This window comes from Prinia subflava, chromosome 2 (assembly GCF_021018805.1).
Source record: "Prinia subflava isolate CZ2003 ecotype Zambia chromosome 2, Cam_Psub_1.2, whole genome shotgun sequence".
In the NCBI taxonomy this organism is placed as follows: domain Eukaryota; kingdom Metazoa; phylum Chordata; class Aves; order Passeriformes; family Cisticolidae; genus Prinia; species Prinia subflava.
The window spans coordinates 59,499,602-59,521,557 of record NC_086248.1 but is presented as its reverse complement, the minus strand read 5'-3'; the positions used below and the strand labels follow the sequence as shown (position 1 = coordinate 59,521,557).

At 39.4% G+C, this 21,956-nt stretch overlaps 1 protein-coding gene across 4 annotated transcripts in view; it reads left to right on the top strand.

Annotated features, from left to right (window-relative positions):
- IPCEF1 (interaction protein for cytohesin exchange factors 1) overlaps positions 1 to 21,956 on the top strand; it is an 88,087-nt gene that overhangs the window by 45,208 nt on the left and 20,923 nt on the right. For 3 of the 4 annotated variants that reach the window (XM_063390143.1, XM_063390144.1, XM_063390142.1), the window contains exons 3-8: positions 2,587 to 2,623; positions 3,283 to 3,452; positions 11,095 to 11,168; positions 12,303 to 12,374; positions 15,309 to 15,370; positions 18,957 to 19,045. In XM_063390143.1, the coding sequence (XP_063246213.1) occupies positions 2,587 to 2,623; positions 3,283 to 3,452; positions 11,095 to 11,168; positions 12,303 to 12,374; positions 15,309 to 15,370; positions 18,957 to 19,045 (504 nt within the window). Of the gene's footprint in view, positions 1 to 2,586; positions 2,624 to 2,645; positions 2,818 to 3,282; positions 3,453 to 11,094; positions 11,169 to 12,302; positions 12,375 to 15,308; positions 15,371 to 18,956; positions 19,046 to 21,956 lie in introns of those variants that run through there. The other variant, XM_063390145.1, reaches the window with a different exon arrangement.

Sequence of the window (21,956 nt, the reverse complement as noted above, 5' to 3'; positions counted from 1 at the left end):
AACTGTGCTGGTGAGGCATTTTATGAATTTTGTGGTAGATTCATTTAAATATAGGTTTTCTATTGGTTTGAGATGAAAACAGTTTTACTGAAAACTGTTTGTTTATTTCATAAAGTATCTATCTGACTCCGAACGCTGTGCTTTGGAGAAAGAGATTGTTTTTATTTGTTTATAGATCAACAAAATTTGAGAAGGCAATTTTGTGAATCATGCCACATTTTATAGTTGCAGTTGGGGATAAGAGCTTTCTCTTGTGTGGAGCAGAACACATTTTTTTTTTTATAGGATACAGCTGAGTTTCTGAACAGCACTAAAACACAACCAGAAGTTGCAGAATTCCAGGTTTAGCCCTAATTTGTTGAAAATTTGTCTCAGTTTTCAGGAATTAAAAAATTTTCATTCAGCAGTTATTTTGTTAGAGATTTACAACTGATTTTATCTGGGCAAACTAATTACAGTTCTGGGTGGAGAAACTGCTTTTATTTCCACCATTAATTTCCCAACTTCTCCCACAATATATGAAGAAAAGAGGTTTGGTTCATCACTCCTATCAACTTGCAGCAGGATACCATTGTTACCACAGAATAATGCACATAAATTTGTAAATTCTTTTAGCTCGCCCAAGCTCTTATTAGGTGATCAGGTTTTGCCTCAGTCTGGTACAAAGTGGGCCCCAACAGATGAATTACGTAACATGGGTAACTCTTTCTTGACTGATGAGCAATAGACCATGTTATTTTTCTTTAGATCATCAACAAGGTTAGTGGAAAGATTGCTTCCTCCTCAGCTGTGTAGAGAGAGCCACATCCTGTCTCAGTGTCGCTCTTCTTTTTGTATGACTTTATACTAGTTATAGATGAAATGACCCCAATACAGTGCCATGGCAAAGATGTGATGTTGCTTTACTGCATAGTTTTTGGGCCAGGAGGCCTGATTAATATTTGTTTTTCTTAATATAATTTTTGATAGCTCTGAAGGAAAGTAATTAGTTTGTGTGACCCATTGATTCCCTGAGGCCATATATTATTTCCAGTGTCCTAAATAGGGCATAAGTTTCTTTGGAATGAAGACATGAAGGTTGGCCCATAAAGGATAGGGAAATAGCAGAGTCTCTAATAGAGCTGATGTGTTTTCTTATTGCTTTTCTTTGTGTGTTGTCATGGAGAATAGTCTGAGAGAGAGAAGCAGTGGTAGAATAAAAAAAAAAAAAAAAAAAAAAAAAAAAAAAAAAAAAAAAAAAAAAAAAAACGGAAAAAAGGGAGAAAGAATACTTAGTGATTAAGCAGGAGTCTGGGATTATTCATGCCTGGTAAAGCCTCCCACAAGAGTGTTGCTCAGGTCATGTCAAATAGGCAGATAAGCACAGGGCTGTGATACACAGCTCTGTGGCACACGCTGCAGAGATCCCAGCTTCAGAAAGTTGTAGCTCTTGGAAATACTGGTGGCAGTGGTCTCTTCTATCATTGTTTGCAGAAGGTCTAGCTTTACTCACCTTTAATTTATTTACCTGTGAGAAGAACCATGAAATTTTTCAGGAGTGAAGTGGAATGGGGTTTTGTTTTCGTGGGAAGCTGTCTGGCGAGGCGGAGGGGCTACATTAGGGATGTTCATAGCGTAGCTCTGCAGCGGATCAGGTAGCTGCCGGCTTTGCATAGCAACGTTGTGGCCAGCATATTAAATCATACATCACTTTACATTGCATTTGTCATCCAGAGGCTACAAACCCTCCCTAAAAATAGAAAAAAATGAATGCTTTAGTTCCCACACTACAGAAGGAAAGGTTGAGGTAAAGAGAGGTCAAGTACTTTGTCCACAATCACACAACCAACCAGGCTGTCTGGGGAGAATATACTCCAAAAGCCATAGCTTCCATTTTCAATAACCTCCTTTTTTGTTCTCTGGTTTTCTCTTTTAGTTTCATTTTCTATATGTTTATGTAGGATTAAATATGTAGACTGCAAATGTGTAAATAAATTAAATTGTGTTATTTTTGCAGTGACTAAAATTTCCATATATTTTGTGTGATTTTTTTTCTTAAGAAATATTATGAAACTATTCCATAAGAAAAAAATCACGTTATGGATTAAATAAAAAAAAAGGCAAAGGTGAAGATCAATTTTTTTCTTTTTCAGGATTTCTTAGAATGAGCTAAATTACTCTCAGTCGTCTGGCATGTATTTTAATCTCCCCATGTTTGTAAATCCTCCTTGTGGAGCCTAATGAAGCATTAAAACACTGGAGTTTTAACTTCTATTTTTTAACTTCAAAACACAATACAATTCAGGCAAACACAGCGAAGTAGAAGCTGCCTGTGGATGTGAAACAGGAAGCAGTAGTAGATAGACACATGTGTAATAGGGTTGTGTTTGCTCTTGCTCAACTAGATATACATCAATTTTAATTAACACGTTTTTTGCTTCAGCTGCTAACGTCCCTTCAGCAGTGAGTGGGTTATGTGTTTCCATCCTGCATATACCACCAGCATCACCACCACGTCCTTCTCTAGCTTCCCCCTCCCCTTTCTACACAAATGTTGCAACACAATCTGAAATTTCCTCTTTTCTTTCCTTCCTGCATTTCTTACAGGTTCCTTTGCGTCAGAAGGCAAAAAAGAAAAGTCAAGGTAATGAGAGACTGTTTTTTCTTTTCTCTCCTGAATTCCTCTTTTGTTATTTTCTTAGTATGTCTTATTCTTGGGAGGGTGAGGATTTTGTGCTGCTACTCATCTGGTGAAAAGCTGCTTTTTAACTCCACTGATTCTTACACCGATTCTGAGAAAAATGACAACGGGCTGTTCCTTTGGACTAAATCCTTGTGGTATGTTAATTGAATCAAAGCTGGAAATCAGTGAGGAATCAGCTGCCTGCACAGACATACACACTAGTGGTTTTCATGTACTTGGCATAATAGTTTTCTCTAGCTGACTTAAATAGGTGTATTCTTTTCAGTGCAGCTGTGTGAAGGAAAATATATGCATGCTTCTCTTAAAAGGATCAAGGGCTGTATTTTTAATTTACAAAAACTCGTGCATGGTTATCTTACCATTAATTAGTATCTGCATTATCTTTAGCTTACTGTTTATTTCTGAACATCAACAAGCCTTTCAAATGAATGTGTTACTGTCACAGCCATTGTAAAACTGAATGACTTCTAAGTATATTTTAAGATATGCTTGGATGACTTGCTGAGATTCCTAATTAAGGATGATATCCTTAGTTGGCAGCAACATCTTTCCTGGTAATACAGTTAAGCAAGCACAACACTGTATTTTTAATGGCACAGGGTTCTTTATAATGAGCCGACGGAGGATATCGTGCAAAGAGCTGGGGCAAGCTGACTGCCAAGGATGGCTCTACAAAAAGAAGGAAAAAGGAGCTTTCATTGGCAACAAATGGAAAAAGTTCTGGTGTGTGCTAAAGGAGTCATCTCTGTATTGGTACAGCAGTCAGCTGGTGAGTACAGCATACAGCCGGCTCCGGGTGCCAGACAAACAGCATCTGCTGGGACTGAGGGAACGGAAGCTGGGGTCACAATTTAGGTACATCTTGGAGGAGTACAACCAACTGGGTTTATTTCTCAGCCCTGACACTTCTTGTGATCTGGGAAGTGTGTATATGAATTTGAAATATGCAGAAAACTACGTGTTTTCTAGTTCAGCAGGTACTTGTGAAATGTTAACTTGCTGTCTGTTTTGCCCTGTAAAGAGCAGTTCTTTAAAGGCTCTGGTGGCATTTGAATTTGAGAAATGTTTTCCTGGGTATAGGCAATTTGCAAACACTTGTTGTCAAGACTTGAAACAGAAATGCTTCTTTACTTATTAAATTAAATTTTCAGAAATGTCTCTCCTGTTTCTCTTTTGATCCCCTTCCACACTGAGATTATTCTGTTTGTGTGCTTGGTTTCTTTTTATTTTTTGTTCTGTTTTTTCCCAATTTTTTTTTCCTCAAATGGTAGAGGGCAGCTGGCTTTACTCTGGGCTTGTTTGATTGGGCAGAGAGGGTGTCTTGCCCATCCTAGCAAGATTGGGATATAGTTATTCCCTTCACTTTGCTGTCTGTCACTGCTACCTCTGAAAAGCTCTTATCACACTCTAATGATGGAGTGACAGAGCTAAGAATTACGGTGTAAAGAGAATTAGTGTGTGCCAGCAACAACATAGGTTGAAATTCAGCAGCTTCAGTGTCAAATTGTGGATGGACATGAGGTTCCCTAAATGCAAAGTAACTGCTCTGGAAATCAGCATGTTGCAGGCACAGTAAAGGATGAGAGATTAAAGGAACCCTTATTAATTCTTAGAACATTAAAAAAAAAAAAACAACAAAGGCAATCTAGATGATTGCCATTTGTTTATTTCCACTGCAGTAATCCCCATCAAAAATTTTGCTAACTGTTTCAGGGAAAAAAATAAAATCATTTAAACCATTGAAAACATCCTCATACCCTATACAAGGCTTTATTCATGTAGACTGTTTCACATTCTCCTTGTGGGTATAGTGTTAGTGGTTTCTTGTGGGGTTTTTGTTTGCTTGTGTGTGAGAGAGAGAGGGATTTTTTTTTGTTTGGTTGGTTTTTTTAAATCCAAACAAAAGCTTTGACGGGTGCTTCAAGATGATACTAACTATTTCTTTTTGGGGTAAAGGAAAGCAACTCAGCTGGTCTTGGACTGTTGTTTTTTATGATGTTGTGGTAGTCTGATATGGATTCCTTTCAAAACTATGTCAAATACATGCATATTAGAAATAAAAAAATTAGAAAACGTGGGAAAAAAAGTTTTAAAAGGAACTTTTTTCCTAATGCTTACAATAGCTCTGCTTGAAAGACATGGCAAGGCAGTAACACTAATACCTCGCAAAACCTTATTAATATTGGCCTTTATAAATCTGTGTTTGCAGTTGTACTTCAGGCCATGCAGTTTTAAGAAAGGTGAGGTGGTTGGCTGACATGTCGTTTTAGACACAGAAAATATCAGAAAGGAATGAGCCTGAGAAGTAATCAAGATGGGAGGAAATAAAAAGGCAAGATTAGGTAAAGTTTGTCTCTGGGAAGAGAAGAGTGATGGGGGAGAGGTGCAAATTCCTCCACCTCCTTCAGTTGTTCTGGCCGGGTTAAATTCTGCTCCTGAGATCCAGAGAAATCATGATGGTGCTGATTCCAGTTCTCCTAGACAGCACTCATCCTTTTAGTCCATGCCTACCTCCTGACTGTCACTGACTGCCCCCAAATGAACGAGGCTGAAAAATAAGTGTCAGCCTCATTCCAGTTCATTTCATTTCCTCTGAAGAGCTCATTTGACTTCAAAACACTGTTGTCTTGTGTCAGCCCTGAGTTCTCACCTCTCACAGTTGTGCTTTGAGCATGCTAGCTGGTAGTACCTCTTTGCTTCCAACTTCTGCCAACTCTCACACACCATTTTTATGTTAAAACCTCAAGGTTTCTTTTGGCAGCTTAAAGTGCAGCCTCTCTGGAACTATAGATTCAATCGGTATTACGGAATGTCAGTAACTGAGGGGTTTGGAAAGGAGAGGAGGTGTTCTTTGCTAAGGCCTGCTTTCTTAAATTCTTGAGACCAGAGGCATGCTCAGAGTTGAACGTGAGACCAGTTAGATCCAGATATTCTCACTTCTAGACTGATGAAGGAGAAATAGCAGTGACACATTCACCTGCTTGCCTGACAAGTCTGGCCTGGCGTTAGGACTGCCTGCACCTCCACTGTCTCCAGTAAAGTCAATCCTTGGTCCCAAGGGGGTGTAAAAGATGACAGCCTAAAGTTCTGTTGAAACACGAGTCCTGTTTCTCACGTGCCTGAGGCTTCCTGTGCCCAGCCCTTTTACAGAGGCTGATGCCAAAGGTGGTGATGAAAGAGCGGGACTGATGTCAAAGGGCCTGAGGCACACTGGTCGCCTGTAGCTCTGCTTGACCAGTTTGGTTCTGGTGAGAAATGAGCATGGTTTGTTTGTGGCTGTGTGAAAACCAGACACTGGCAACTGTAGCATAGCAACAGGGTGCTGGACCTTTTTTCTAATGGAGATGGAGAAAATAGAGAGTGGGTGGAATTTGTATGGGAGCATGCATTATCCTGGATTTGGGTAGATAACCTCATTTGAATATCATCTTCTCGGTCATATTTGTCTTCATGTGCCTCTGAAACTCTGAATGTTTCTGTCACTCTGGTTTAATTTTTCTTCAAGCTGCTCTAGTTCTGGGTCTCTCATCAGAGGCAGATTTGGGTACAGGATATAGGACACTTGTTGTGACATTTGCACCTGATATTTCCTTCAATTTAACAAAATAAAATATTTTGTGAATGACACAGCTCAAAAGAGTAAAAATAATAAACGCGTCAGCAATAGCAGATCAGACTCTCCAAGAGTCAAACTTCTCCTTCACTGAAAGAAAGCTAGGGAACACAGGAAAATCTGAATACATTTTTGATGAGCTAGCTGAGGTCAGGGCCCAGTGGTCTCAGCAGGCATGGGTAGGCTGCCCTGGAACCTCTTCCCACACACCCTTCTTCTGCCTATAAAACGTGAGCCAAGTAAACTTCTGTTTGCAGCATGGAAACACTCCCAGTCTGGGGAGGGGAAACTCTTTGGACTAGGAGGAAGCACAGAAAGGCTGGTTTTGCAATGAAAACACAGGAAATGTCAAAAAATATATCTAGGCAGTCAGACTTTCTGGGTGCATTCAAGAACACCAGACTCCTTGGACAACTGCTCTTCATTAGTGTTCATTTCTACTTTTTTATTTAGTACTGCTCTCTGTGGGCAGCTGCCTAGAAGACAAGTGTTTAAATTGTACAGTTTGTGATCCTGCCTGACCCTTTAGCTGTTTCAGATCTCATACTAAAACCCCAGAGGGAATTAGTACTCCTTCATAGGAAGAGGGGTGGTGAGGGAGGATTGTCACATGTAATCCCAGGCTCCTGGCTCTTTGTGCTTGCTTTGACTGTGTTGGACAGTGTTGGCTGGAATGGGACAAAGGACTAAACGCCTCTGTCTGGTGAGTCTTGAGGGCAGCTTGACTGATTTTCCAAATAGAGCTGAAATAGGTTTTTGTAGAATGTATTCACAGTGGTTGTCATGGGGATTCAGCTGAAAAGAAATATAAATATAAAATTAAAGAGTTGCAGGCTGTGATCTACTGTCACTATTTATCTTTGTACTTTTTTTTCCCTCATTCACTGCATTTAAATTGGTTCTCACTCCAACAGCTTTGCTGGAAGCTGTATAATTACGGTCTTTTAAAAGAAAAATCGTTCACCTTTGAGTTGTAATAGCTGCTTACGTGGATGAGAAAAAGTCACTGATGTCAGCTGATTGAGAAGAGAGGCTTGGGGACCTGTGGCCCAATATCCTACACAAATTATTCACAGTTCTGTAGGATGCCTCACTGGTGTACTTGGCAGAGAGAAAAAAAGACTCAAATTCTGAACTGCTCCTCCAACATCTATAGGGTCTTCTGGGGGCAGTGCTGAAACACTGATGAAGCCATGAGGACTGCCCTGATTTGCAGATTGGAGCTGTTCCACAAAAAAAGATATTTCATTTCCTAACACTATGTTTTAAAATCTTGCTGCAACATTACACTCACTTTAAGTGACTTACTAAATCTTCTAAAGCCAAAATATATAGATAACATATTGAAGTAAGCTCAAAAGGACATTAGCTTCTTTCATTGGATTCATGCATTGTCTTTCATAAATAATTTCTTTATTTTTAAGTGCAAAGCCTTTTCTGTTAAAAGGCTACTTTCTTTTTTGTCACAAGAATTTGTAGAGACTGTTGTTATTAATCAATGTTATTAATGAAATTACTTTTCTACAACTTGGAATAGCAAAAGCACAGATTTATGTTAGGCTAACCTCCATAAAACCCATGAGAGATAACAGCTTATTCTTTTAAACATCCTGATTAAGTAGAAAACAGGTCAAGGTCCTTTTTATCTGAGTTTTTTAGGGCTATTTTACAGCTTCACATCAAAATCTGAAGGAATCTTGAATGAAATGTGTGAGTTAAATAATAGCATGCTAAAGTCATGTTAGAGATAACATTTTGGAAGAAAGAAAACACTTAGGATTTCTATATGCTTAAATGTTTTAAAATGTCATTTTTATCCCAAGAATGACTGAAAAGATGACTTCCACATGTTCTGTTCCTAGGATTTATTTGGAATTCTGTTTGCTGACTGAAATAACATCCTTAAGATTTTAAGTGACTTCTTTTCCTTTTTTCCTTTTTTTTCCTGATAATTATGAAGCTACATACCTATCAAACCTCTCTTTTCTCTTACACAGATGGCACATTTTAGATATGTACAAATAGTGTATTTCACTCATACATAAAATGAAACAAAAATTTTCTTTAAATGAACAAATATGAAATCACAGGCAGAATTATTATGAAATCTGAGTGCATTGAGAGAGAATGTGTATGTGAGGACATAATCTTTTACCAACTGGAACAGGCCAAATACTGCATAAGAATTCTGTTGTACAACTGTTAAAGTGCTGAAATCAAAACCTACAGACCTATTCATTAGTAATTTAGTGGGAGCTCTCCTAATTTAGAAGGAGGAATCTATCTCAGTTACCAGTGGATTATGTCAGTGGTTCAAGCCTGAGTTCTGTTTCAGTATGGGTGGGAGTATTCCAGGTGAGTGGCTCCACACTGGCTTATGGGGTGCTGGTAATTCACTAGTCCAATACAATATCCAAACACTCAAATACTTTTATACACTGACAGTAGAGACAGTGACTTATCTGATGGCATTTCATGGACTTAATCCCCTCAGGAGTGCTTTTGCAGCACTCTAAACTGTTTATAGGGTGCAGTCTAGACCAAGGCACCCAGGTTACTGCAGTTATAGAATTGGCTGAGCTGTAACTGCATTTGAAATACGGAAGAAAGGCCAAACCTGTCCCAGAACCGAGTCACCCACTCACCCACCTGATGGCTTACCCAGCTCATGAATTTACTGCTTCATGGGTACCTGGGCAGCAAGGTACTTCACTCAGAACTTCACCTTGTGGATAACTTTTTCTTAAACTGGGAGTACTGACTCGTACTGGAGAGAAGCAACTGGTGTTGTAAGCATTTCTCATCCATCAGTGTGTGCCATAGTGGTTGTTGTGCCTCATGGACAACCCTTTTGAGACTGGTCTCTGGTGTTCTCAGACTGGTCTTGGGAACTAAACAGGAAATTCAGTGTTTCAGATCCAGTAAGCAATCATCTTTTTGGAACAGAAATGTTGGATTATACAGTCTCTACTTTTAGTACAGTGCAGCCCAAGAATAGTGCTCCTTCATTACTCACCAGTATTTATTTGCTCATCCCTAGATACTTACTATGCTATTATCTGGTATATGCTATTATGCTAGTCTCTGGGATGGTAATACTAGGTTTAGTTAGTTGTTATTTTTATCTTAATGACTTTAGTCTCATGAAATTTCAACCTGTGGAATGGAAACAAAAGCTCCCCAAGCTAGTCAATAAACAAGTTTTACAAATACAGAGTGTTAAAAGCCCACAGTAGCAAATAAGCACTTTTTCACACAAATGTTACAAAATGAGAACCCAGATGTAAAAAAATGATTTTTTCTCCATACTGAAAGAAAATAAGAAACCCCCATTCTACTAATGCTGTGTGTCTGTGTGTGTGTGTGTCTTGGAGCAGCAAAACTGTTTATTGGTGATGATGTAAAATATAAACTCCTCACATGAATGTTTAATACATGCAAATAACAGGAATGATGGTTAGGCCATGATTTACTGTATACCAAAGAAATGATATGCAGATGTGAGGGGAAGCCACCCACTGAAGTATCCATTCTGTATCCATATTTCAGTTCTTGGAGATTCATACTTCGAAGCATTAAAGCTCAAAGACTTGTCTTGATGAACATTTTTTATAGTCTCGTCATCTTCATGCATAATGAGACTTGAGATACTGTCACTCATCTTCATTTATCCTCTGCCTTTGTAACTGTTCTGTGTATTTTACCTGCTTTAACTCAGTGTACATTTGCAGAATTTTAATGTGCCTACAAGCAATGGCTGGGAGCAGCAAAAATGTAATTCAGAAATGAACACTCTGTGTTTTGGAAAGTGCTTTTTTCCCAGACATTATGTCCTACAGACTTTTGTCTACATTATATATTGCTTAGGAGGAAGATTATGTTAATCTTAGGAGGATTCCTAATCTTAGTGCAGATGACCAGGCGTATTTAGATACATGTAGTATGGAAGATGTTTCTGCTTCAGATGTTTCAGTTTCAGGCAGCACAAACAGGGATTTGAGGCTTGTCACTTCTGTTTTGCTGGAGCAATGCTCTGACTCAGAGTCCTGCTGACTGAGAACAGAGACGTCAGTGCTCAGCAAACCTCCTCGCATGCAGAGAGGGCTGACTGGATATATAAACAGAGTACTGTAAATGTAAATGTCTGCCTGGATTTTGCTACCTCTTGTACCAAGCCTGCAAATTTCTGGGGGAGTGATAGATGGGTGACCAAGGTCCTCTGAGGCAGGTTTACAGTGTTTGACCACAGAAGTCAGCTGCATGGGGTGATCCCCTTACATCTGGTGGGATGGGAGCAGCCTGCATTGCCTCTGCCTTGCTTGTGTACAGGTGACCCTGAAAAATGGTCCATGCTACAGTTACACAGTTACTACTTAGAATCATCTTGGGGCACTTTTGAATTGCATTTTGCAGCTATACATAGGTCATTTTATGTGGTGCTTTTACATGTCTGTGTAAAATACAAATACAAACCCACCTTTGGGACTGCAGATGCCATCCAGACCTGAACAGATGATAACCCTTGCTCATCCTTATAGCCAACACAATCTGTGCCTACACTCTGCCACTTGCACCCACAGGAGTGGTGGCTTTCCAGCACCCCAGATTTGCACAAATATAGCTGGTATAGAAATATTTCATCAGGCGTTAATGTGTCCCCATGGTGATGAGCATATATCTTCACAGTATAAAAAGCTGTCAAAAACAAGCACTTGCATGTTGAATATTATTCAGCATTGGAATCTAGCTTACCAGTTGGTTGATGTGGTGATATTTAATTTTTTTTCTTTTATGGAAGGCTGAAAAAGCAGAAGGATTTATAAGACTTCCAGACTTCAGTGTGGATCGAGCAATTGAATGCAAAAAAAAGCAGTAAGTTTATCTCTTATTCCCAGTTTTGCATGCTTTTTACAATGTTACAAGGAATGAATCTCAGTTGTCTTTGACAGTGAAGCTGTGGGGAGTTCTTTTTTGTTGTATAAATAATGCGATATTAATTGAGCTACTGAAAGAAAACCATATTGCAAAAATATTTTTGAAAATCTCTACCAGATGAGCTTTGCTAAAACTGCAAACAAAAAAACCAGATGAGTATGCCAAATGCTTTTTCTTCTCCTTTTTTCATTCACTGATTATGAGTAGACTGTAGTTCTCAGATGCCCCCTCTTAGTTGAGGAGGTCAGCACTGGTGCAAATAACGCTGCATCCCTCCAAGCCTGGACTATTCTTTAGGCTGCAGTGGTGCAACTGAACTTGGGCTGTACTTCAAGAACAGGTTTGGTTGTGCAGGGAATAAACACTTCCTTTAGTAGGGTGCACATTTTAAAATATTCTCTCCAAACTCCATATGCAGCACTGACTTCCAGCTGCTTCTGAGCACACTTCAAGGGTTTGGAGGGGTGTTGCTGTTGTTCAAAGTTATAAAGTGCAGCATGGATTTAATTGTGTCCCTCAAGAGAAAGCCTTCGTTCTTCTGGTGGAGAAGTCAGAAGAGTCAGTCACTGTTCACCCACTGCGTGCTGCTTGTGATTTTACTGTGTCACATGTCCCCTTCCCTCAGCCATCAGCTTTCCACGCTTTGGGGTCTCAGCCTGACTGACCACAGCACATGGAAGTTGTTCCATGTCTTGGGTCACTATGGTGCATTCTTCCCACATTTTTCACGTTTGCTTTACGTACCAGTGCTAGAGGAAGCAAAACTGCACATAATATTTGAGGTATGGGAACGCAACAGAATTATGTAATGAAATAATGGAAGATTTTGTTTTATTCTTTATTCCTCCCCTTTTAGTTCCTGTAGTTTATACACTCTGAATAAAATGTGGCCTGGGAAATGAGCTAAAAATAGACTAGAGTTTTAAAGAAAGAGCTGTATTGATGGACAAGCTGATCCGGATTATTACAGAGGAGAGAATAAATATTTTAAATAATTCATTCAGCTATTATATTTTCTTTCTTATGGAAACTAGTTTTCTTCACACGTCTTCTTTTTTTCTTTTCCTAAAGTGCTATTAAGATCAGCCACCCACGGATCAAGACATTTTACTTTGCGGCAGAAAATGTTCTGGAAATGAACACGTAAGTAGGAGCGACTGGTCATGTTTCATCCTGTCTCATGCATGAGAACACCCTTTGAAAGTTCATTCTTTCACTGTCAGGCAGTCGTTGACCAAGTTATTTGGGGAATTACTGAGCCTAATTTTCCTGGTCACTAAATGGAACAAAACTACAGCTCTTTGTTCACTAATTATAATTGAAATCAGACTCTCATAATTAGCCCAATTTTGATACTAATATTCCCAATATTTGCTGGTATACATCCCCTTCTGTTAGAGCGGTGCTAAGATTTAGTAGCAGGTACTGCACCTAGGAAGAAGTGAGGGGAGAAATGAAAAAGAAGAAAAAGTCTCAGAAGTGATCTAGGACTCGATCATAACAGCTTCTGATTTCAGAATGTCCTATCAGCTAACAAGGAGAGTTAGAGGGATAGAAAGGTCTATTTCTTTAATGTAAATTAGCATTAACTTCAACATCAAACGATGTTGTAGCTGAATGATCCTCATGACAGGTCAGAAATTTTCTTTCCATGAATCTCCAGAAGATTAAAAACCAAATAGTTCTCAATGGAAGAAATAAAAATGGATGTGAATGCTGCCATTTTAGAAACGACTGAGCTATCAGAAAGACATTATTTTCTACTGATCCAATTTTGGCTGATTTAGGTATCTCATACCTTTGCCCTTTTTACTTCAGATTGCAGTTTGTTGTCTATGCTCCTGTATTAAATGCCCAAATACTGAATACAACACTACAATTTAAATGAGTGGAGAGCTCCTACAACAGTCAGGTCAGGGTTTTAATCATGGCTCTACTGGTGATCTTTGTGTGATTTCTCACAGGGCAATAACTACTCACTCCCTCTATAAATGGGAGACATCGTACATATTTACCACAAAAGAAAAAGAGAGAGGTTGAGAGAATGTGTGTGACCTTCTGAAAGATCTATAGATACAGAAATGTACAATATTACAGTAGTGGATGTAAATAGATATGTATTAATAAATCTGTACTCTATAGATGCCTACAAGTAAATATAGGTGAAAAGAATCTGTTGCCCTCTGCAAATATCATGGAGCATTCTGGTGGGGAGATAACCACATTTCAGTGTTCCTGCATTTCCCACCAGAGCTCCTGAATGGAGTGATAAGTTCCTGAGGCAAATAGGATGAGACTGGCTGAAAATCAGGGACAGCTGGACAGGAATATTTCAGTAGAGAGGGTAGCCCCGGTTAAGAAAGAGGAGATGGAAGGGTGTATGGAGAAGGAAAATTAGAGCTAATGGAAGATATTAGTAAGTGCTAACAGCCAGTTTGGAGCCCAGCTGGAAATTCTCATGTGAAAAATGTTTAGTCTCCTGTGAGTGAGTGAAATATACACAGGTGTCTTAGCTCTTATGCCCTCAGAATGATTTTGTTCAAACTCCACTTCTTGAGTAAATTTCATTTTGGCTTAAAACTAGGTAGCTTAGTGTTAGAGCAGCCTGCACTATGCTGTACTAATTCCCCACTGTTGCAACTGATGATGTTTTCCTTGGCAAGGTATAAGATACGTGCATTTAATACATGAAGTACACGCATACTCACGCATATGTCGAAACAGACTAAAAGACATCTGTTCTCTTGGCTCCAGCCCTGCAAATACACACGTGAATGGTTCCACTGAACTCACTGGAGCATTTGTGTGTGTCGAGTTCCTGGTGTGCATAAATGCTTGATGGATCATGACCTTTTGTAACTCTTCATGTATATATCGGTATATGCATATACCTGTACATATATCTCTATTAAATCAACAGTGGATTTATGAACACAGTCATTTGATTTCACTGATTTATCATGTATTTGCTATTCTAATGCACACGTGAAGAGTAAAGGCGTGGTGACTAGCTGCATGCATTTAGCTGGCCAGTTGCACATAGTTATTAGTGACCTGTCTGCCCTCGTCATTAATGAAGTCCTAGAATTTTTAGCAAATCTTTTCCTTGTTAAGGTGGATTTTAATTAAAAAAAAAAATCATTCTGTTAGGATCAGCTGTCAGAAAAGAGTCAATGGACCGCTCTTATAGAAAGGACACTTTGTTTCTCTGAATTGTTTGTGGCTCTATTGCTCATGCTGCAAGGTAGTGCAGTTACTTTGATGCTGATCTTACTAGCGAATTCCCTATTGCTTTAGTAGAACCAAAATCAAACAAGTTTTTTTTTTCAGTAAAAATTCCTGCCCTTCATACTTTCTCTATATACGCCTTGAGTATTAATATTAAAAGCTTAAGCTTTTTCAGTAGTTATTTATTTAAAATGTGGATAGATCTGAATGACCTACAGCAAATATAATATACAAAAAGTATAACTAGGGAATGTTCCTAGCACTGGAAAAATACAGCCACCTAGGAAGATAAGTGAAAAACACCCCAGTTAACAGCTTAAAACAACACAGGAAATGAGACTTACTAAAGCTAAAAGTACACAGCAAATTGAAAAATGTGATATGTTATGATCAAAAAGTTTGGCTTCATGTGGCACAGACTGTGCTGCAATAGTTTTGGCCAGGGCAGCTAACATCATTTTCTATGGCTCCCATGCCTTTTTCTTCTTCTCAGGTGAAAGATGGAAAGTCCTCAACAGCTGGACTAATTCACGAACATGGTGTTACAGCACAAAGACATTTTCTTTAGCTTACACAAATGTGACTCCTGGATCATCTGTAGTACCTTTTTTTTCCAGTATCAGGGAAAGATGTCCCAGACAACTAATCCTACTCACTGCAGGGAATATTAATATGAAAGTAACTGGTGCCTTTCTAGAAGATGATCTGAGAAATTGAAACTTTGGCATTTAATCTTCAGGCTAATGAAAACAGATGTGGTGATGTAGAACAAAACTGAAAGGAACAAAACTGAAGTCTGAAGAGCACACTAGTGTCCTTGACTCTGTGTTCCCTCTGTTTCAAACACAGGTGGCTAAGTAAGCTGGGAATGGCTGTAGACCCTCTGGCACCAAACAAGAAGAACGAGGAAGGTATGCTCCTAACTGGTTTCAGTGTGTAACTACATTGTGCTCTTCAGAGTTTTTCCTTAGCCAAATTTTTGTCAGATATTTTCCTTCTGTCAAGCTGTTGTCTTGGGTCTCTCTACTGTCTGAGCTCAGAGAAACCACACTGTCACTGTGCACAGTAATCACAGGAAAAGAAAAAATGGTGAGAAATGGTGTCAGTGAGAGACTCTAGGTGATCTTGTGAGAGGTGTGTAACTTCTTTCTGGCAGTTTGCTAGCTTGCTAAGCCTACCAAGTGTGAAGAGGAACAGCTGTGCTGCTCTGGGTTTTGAGTTATATTACAGGAGTTGTGCTGCAGCACGGCAGCTTGCAGGCCTGGGAGCACCTTGTGCTCTGCAGACCCATCCCTGCTGTGCCCTCCAGCCCTGGGGGTTTCAACAGCCACAGTGTTGGAGGATGAGGGGGTGATACTGCTATTCCAGAACCTACAGTTTGTTTCAGAGCCAAGACCAAGTCCATTATGGAATGAGAAACTTTAAAAGTTCTAAATAATTTATTTATTTTCTTAATTTGTACACCAACCTAATATAACTCTTTGGTGGGAAGATACCAACACTCAAATTACAAATATGGGCAGAGGAGCTGGTTTAGAATGAGAAGTGCTCTGGGTAATATTATGGAATATACCATTCCAAACTAGGAATAGACTCTAACCTGAGGAATAGGCATCATCACCTGGGCTGTTAACTCTCTGTTTTTAGAGTAGTGGTACCCAGTGTCCTTTTTAGAACATCTGAGCTTATGAAGGAGCACTCATAATGAAGAAGAAACTGGTATTTGCAGTAGCATGAACACTTAGGTGATGCAGCCTGCTTTGTCTAAGCAATGAAATGTTCCTCTCTGCATCCCTTCTGCTTTATCACAAAATTCAAGATAGGGATTTATGTCCAGGCTCGGGCCATGTAATTACATTATTGATAAATTTGATCTGGCTCTATTTATGCTCTACCATTAAAAACAGCTTTGGGGTGGGTAAACACAGATAATACTGATTCCTGGAGAATTCAGCAGGTCTCATCAGTTTCTCTGTTTTCAGCTCACAGTTGTTTCTTGTCAGGAAAATTGTTAATTCACACACCATCTAATTCCTCCTGCCTGTATCCCATTTGAAGTCAACTTTATCAAAACTCTTTAGGATAAAGGGCTATATTGACTATTAGGTTGTGTAGCAAGAACTGCAAGATACTTGTACTCAGGGAGGGAGTGTGCAAATATGTTGTCCATCTTTTTATGAAGGGAAGAGTTTGATGGAAAATGGGAATGGCCAAAATTTTATACATTAAACCAACCTTTTGAAACCTTAAAAAGTGTGATATTGGTTGAATTGAAAATTATGAAGCAATAAAAAATGAGTCATTCCACCAATCTTAATCTAAAAAAGAGAAGTCAAAAACATATAAATTAATCCACTCAATAACCTTTGCAACAGGTTATCTAATGACTTTGCAATAGCATAGCATAGCCAATATCTCTTCAGCTTTTAAAAGATAGTCACCCATTTCCCCCTCAGGAAAAGGCCTTCTGATTCTGGTGTCAAACACCTCCTTGTCTTTTCATGCATGTTTTGTCACTGGTGATCCAGCAGCTGCCTTCAGTGTGGGTGCAGCACTCACTGGTACCTGGATGGACATGTCCTTACAGAAACATTGCTATGTGTCATAAAACCACTGCCAGTACCCAGAATTACTTCTGTTCCTGCTGACCAGTTCTTCCTCTTTGCATCACACACCATGATTCTTCAGAAGGCTTGGCTCTTTTTATGGCATTTCTTGTGTATTCAGGTACTTTCTGTGCATTTTAACATCCCCTCTCCCTCAGCATTTGCCTGTTTAGAGTATCAGAAACAGCTGCTGATTCTTTTTCAGTTCTTCTGTGTGCCTAAAAGGGGAGCTGTAGAAAGCATAGGCTTTTTACTGAGTAACTCAAAAAGGCATTATAGAGTCTTAAAATTTGACATGGGCCTTATTGCAGCCACTTTCAGTTCTTTATGCTTAGATGTGCCAGCATATACTTCCAGTAAACACAACAGTATCTATGGTTCTCAAAACCCTATGGTTCTGCAAAGACTAAAGGGAGAAAACATAATGAAGCTCATTAAGTTTCTCTTTGTTGACGTTAGAAAATTCTCTCTCATGCACAAAATTTTTCTCTCTTACAACTTTATTCTCACTCTGTGTTCATTAACTCACAACTCACTCTGTGCTTATTAATACCTACCCTCCCCCCACAAAGACATGCAGAAAAATAAAGCGTGTGGGTATTAAATGAGTTAATTTCCTGCTCTCTGGGGCACAGCTGGACAAAAACTCTTGGACAGCACAGGCTGCTGAGTGCATGTGGCCAGCAAAGGGCAGTGCTGGATTCCATGGACATCTTGGCACTCAAGCTGTCCTCATCAAGCTCTGACTTTGCCTCTGCAAACTCTCATGTCCCCAGCTCTCTGGGGTGGGGCAGGGTGCTGTCACCCTGCACATGTGGTGCAGGGCAGGATGCAAGCACTTGCTCATGCAAAGGTTACATTTATATTGGGAGATTTAGCAAAAGTGATCTTTGTGGCCTTTCAGTGCACAAAGAGGACCCGTAAGAAAGAGGGGAGCAAACATTTTAGCAGGGTATGCTGGAAAAGGGGTAATGGTTTTACACTAAGAAAGGGACAGTTTAGACTAGATATAAAGATGTAATTTTTTACAGTGAGGTTGGCAAAACACTGAAACAGGCATTCCAGAGAGGTGGCAGAAGCTCCATCCCTGGAAACGTTCACAGTCAGGCTGGACAAGGAGCTTGGTCTAGTTGAAGGTGTCTCTGCTCATTGCAGAGAAGTTGGACTATATGTAAGTGTTATGGTCTCTCCCAAACCAAACTGTTCTATGAATCTGTGATCTTGTCTAATGTTTACTATTGCCAGGTCCTGGGTATAAGAACCTGCAACATTCTGCCTCCCTTTTTCTGTGTCTAATTTTATCAATGATTATCACTTCATTGAACCCAAATTTGTGGAAAATGTTTTCCCCTGCTGCACAGATAGTTGAAAGAAATAACAGCATGACTGCCTCTGCTGCATGTGAAGAGATATTGAGGCTCCTATGAGTTTGTTTTTGCTAAAAAAAAAAAAAAAAAAAAGAGAGAGACAAGTAGGGTAGTCCTAGAGTACTGTGTTTACTTTTGGCATTACCTCTTCATATATACTGCCATGCTGAATGGTGTGCCTACATGAGATATCATGTGTGACAAAAGGCTCTCACAAGGCTGCTCTGTAGTTTCCAAAGCATGATATGAACAATTTCTTTACTCCTAAATTGCAGCCAAACCCCCGATGCCTGTTGCTAGCTTCAGGAAAACTTACTGATTACAGGGATTAAGAGAATTCCCCTGCTACTTGCACCATCTCTCCATCACTACCACAATTGGATTAGGAGACACTGACTTGTTAAAAGTGTAGTCCTGAGTCCAGAACACCCTACTTGGTAGTGATCTCTGGTTGCCAAAGTGCTGCAATGAATAATATGTCAGTCTAACTCTTTATTTTTGCTCATTTTCCATGCTTATCTCAGAATGCTACAGTGAAAGCGAACACGATGATCCAGAAATAACAGACACTCCACCTCCACCCTACAGAGTCCAGACACCACCGCCTTCTTCGGTAAGTGTTCCAGTTATTACCTTGCTTCTTGTTGCAAGCAGGTTGAAACAAAACTCTCCTGAGGTGATGGACCTCTAGGAATAACCTAAAACATTACCTGGAAATGTCCGTGCTGTGTTCCTGTGAAACCTTCATGCACAGACTGCCTGCCCCATGGCAGAGCACACAGTTGGCACATCCTGCACCACAGGGAGCTTTGCACTGTAAAAGATCAGCTCCTTCCTATTTATCTTACTGGAGAAGGGAAGGTGTCATTCTGCCTCATACACAAACCATGTCTTTTCTTTACGAGATATTTAATACCCTGCTACAAGCTGGTTTTTTTTTTTTCATACTATTCTCTCTTTTTTTACAAATCCATCCTGAAACCTCTCTCTTTTTGTGACCTTGGTAGCATATCCAACAACTTCATATTTATTTATTTGAGTGAGCTGTTTTTAAGACTGCTGAATTTGAAGCTGCTTTTGTGTCAGGGAACAGAAGTGAAGGGAAAGAGGCTTCTTTGCACAGAGATAAAAATACGTTTTTTCCTCTAACTCTGAAAAATAGACATGAAAAAGAAAATAGGCATTCTTCCAAAATCTATGTAGCATATTGCCCCAGAATATTCCTTCCTGTCTCACTTCATTTCATAAATTAAAATAAGCACCATGAACCCTCATGAGTCTAATCAAATTGGCTTGCCTAATTATCATCTACTTCTTGCCCTATTAATCTTGTTTCTATATCATTGTTTTTCCCAGTGATCTCATTGTTCTTACATGTGATTTAAATGGATTTTAAAACAAATCTTTATTTTTTTTCCCATTTTTAATTTTTTTAAGTAAAGAAAGAAAAGTTGTTAATTTTCCATAACACACAGCTTCACTAGAAGATTTGAAGTGAGGTTTTTTCCTTCTCTTTGCAGCCTTTTAAAAAAAGTTTCATTTGTAGTAGAAGTCAGAGAGAGGTGTTGCAAATAGCAGAGGTAATCCCTTAATCTCTGTAAGTTTTCTTGAAGATAGCAACAGGCATGGAGGGTTTGTCTGCAATTTAGGAGTAATCAGATTGTTCATATCATGTTTTGGAAACTACAGAGCAGCCTTGTGAGAGTCTTTTGTCACCAAATTTTTAATTTTAAATTTTTTTTCCATTAAAATAAAAAGTCAAGCTTACTTAATTCTGTGTTTAGGAATGAGTGATCTGGTTTGGGCTGGTAATAAGGAATCCTAATTCAAGCCCTTCCCTTCACTACCTGAAAGTTAACTCTGAGAGGCATGCAGTAATGTACTTGGTACTAAATATCCTCATGGAAGGGAAGTGTCTGCTGCCTCACTGTTGTGGAGAGGAAAGTTTCAGAGAGGTTCGGAGAGGTTCGGAGAGGAGAGGAGAGAACTTTGGCAATATGTTATCCTGCAGTTATTCAGGGCCATGGGTCAGTTAATGAAGTGTCTTGAATTTTATATTTCAGTGGCTTTCCTTTAGCTGAAGATGTGTTTTCCATCTGCTCATCTCTGAGCAATGCCTGCATTTTTCCAGATGATGAGTTTTAAACAGGTGCTGGTTTTAGTTTTCTGTTTTCCTGGTTTCCTGCTGCTTGTTGGACTGTTGCTGCAGAGGCGATCTCTGATTGTCTCCTTCCCATATGCTCCTCTTGAGTGCTGGACTCCATATTTTTGCAGGGGACACATGGGAGGCAGGCAGTGGTGCAGATGCTGAGGGATTCTGTTTTCTCGGGCTTTCCCTTAAGACATATCTTCCCTTCAGCCTTTACATTTGTCAGCTGGTTTCCCTTCTTCTTATCCCTTGTCTTCTTCCCTTGGACAAAGGTCTCCTGAGCAAAGGTGTCATCTTTTCACCCCAGAACTGGCCACTGGAATAAACTCCATTTTCTCTGGGTCTGCCCCATGCTTAGCTTGCTTGCATAGTGAGTAGGAACAGCTCTGTTTGACTGCAAGCCAGATTCTTCTTTTAAATACCACATTTAATATCCTTTCACTTCAGGACAAGTGCTGAAACAAGAAAAACACTGGAAGGATTGGGAAAGTGTATCTTCTACTAAAAACTCAATTCTAGCTTTGGAGCCTGTGGTTGTCTCAGGGAGGGCTGGTTAAACAAAGATCTCTACCTGTTTATTTATTGCAGATTTCTTGAACTAAGCTGTGAAGTCTCAAAAATGTGGTGGATTTGGGTTCATATCTATGGATGCAGCACTTGGCATACTTAAATTTTCTCAAATTGCCACTGGAAGTGACACTTGTCCTGTCAACTCACCTCAGTGTCAAGAATGCCACAGGCATTGACTGGAGTTAATTTTGTATTATTTTAAGCAGAAAGGCCTCCAAACTTCTTGGCATCAACTCCAAACTAAAGACTATTAGCCTGGAAACTAATAGAAACCCAGATGTAAGCTCTGTTACATTTTAGAGCAGCAAACAACTTGCTGTACTTCTAGCACAAAGTTTGTACTTGCTGTTCTATTCTCTGCTGACTCAAACCATTTTGAAATTTGCAGAAGAAAAAAGTAGTGATCATGAGGTTCCATGTGTGTGCGTGGGTTTGGGTACTGTGGAGGAAAAAAGAAAGCAAGGAATAAGTAAATTATAACATCTGCAGGACAAAAGTTAAACTGACCACCTGCGTTAATTTGTCCATGTGTGAATGGATATACAGTTTAAAAATCAGCAGATATGTTGAGACAATAGATTGCAGCAGCAGCCAAAAAAGCAGTTGAAGAGGTTCATGGTCATAATTTTTCTCTAAAAAATATCTAGAGACTCATCAATTTCCAGTGAAATCCTTATGATCTGCTTTTTAAAACATCCCCAAATGGAAATTTATTATCATATGGATGATTGCAAAACTTCCAAAGGAGTCACTCAAATAGGTTAGATAAACATTTGTCATGTCAATGGAAAAACAAAACACAACA